Source organism: Haliaeetus leucocephalus, unplaced genomic scaffold (genome assembly GCF_000737465.1).
Source record: "Haliaeetus leucocephalus isolate CR32 unplaced genomic scaffold, Haliaeetus_leucocephalus-4.0 Scaffold678, whole genome shotgun sequence".
Classification (NCBI taxonomy): Eukaryota; Metazoa; Chordata; class Aves; order Accipitriformes; family Accipitridae; genus Haliaeetus; species Haliaeetus leucocephalus.
This window is the reverse complement of record NW_010973114.1, coordinates 1,073,970-1,074,788: the sequence shown is the minus strand read 5'-3', so window position 1 is coordinate 1,074,788 and position 819 is coordinate 1,073,970. Positions and strand designations below refer to the sequence as shown.

The 819-nt window shown below is 52.0% G+C and overlaps 1 protein-coding gene across 1 annotated transcript in view; it reads left to right on the top strand.

The window, feature by feature from the left end:
• Positions 1-6: 6 nt before the first annotated feature.
• LOC104839510 overlaps positions 7-819 on the top strand; it is a 4,258-nt gene continuing 3,445 nt past the window's right edge. The window contains exon 1 of the mRNA XM_010579847.1: positions 7-794. Within this exon, the coding sequence (XP_010578149.1) occupies positions 155-794 (640 nt within the window). The 5' untranslated portion in view covers positions 7-154. The remainder of the gene's footprint in view (positions 795-819) is intronic.

Genomic DNA, 819 nt, shown 5'->3' with positions numbered 1-819 from the left:
AATAAAGATTGCATGTGCCAATTGGGTCCCATCGGCCACGCTAGCGTTCCCGGTCCGGGTGACGGATGGGGGACAAAGGGTCCACTCGCCAATAAACCCTAAGGATGTACAAGCGATTGTTAAAGCGATTGCGGACAAAGGGCTTAATTCTGCCATGGTCTCCACCCTTATAGATGGTGTCTTCGGGGGAGACGACATGCTCCCATTCGATATAAAACAAACTTGTAGACTGATCTTTGATGGGGCAGGGGTGATTGTTTTTAAACAAGAATGGGAGGACAACTGTGCGAGGCAACTAGCCCAAGTAACCGGGGCAGATCACCCGCTACATGGCTCCAGCCTGCAGCGGCTGATGGGTACAGACCCAACAATGATTACCCCCCAGGCGCAGGCCCAGGGCCTACGGGCCCATGAAGTTATGACAACTACTCGTGCGGCCAGAGAAGCTATTCGCACAGCCTCTAGAGTTATTGTCAAGCCATTGCCATGGTCCACAATAAAGCAAAATGAAAGTGAGAGCTTTACACAATTCGTAGATTGCCTCCAGGCAGCAATCGACTCCTCGACCCTGCCCGCGGAAGCGAAAGGCCCGGTTGTTGCAGATTGCTTATGTCAGCAGTGTAATTCGGCAACCAAAGAAATCCTGCGATCACTACCAGTGGGGTCAAGTATCGCGGACATGATTAAGCATGTCGCAAAAGAAGAGCATCTAGCCCCGATTCAAGTGGCTGTTCGTACCGCGATAGCTAATGTAATGGCATGTTTTAAATGTGGACAGGCGGGCCACGTTGTGACAAACTGCCCCCGGTTGGGGGACCC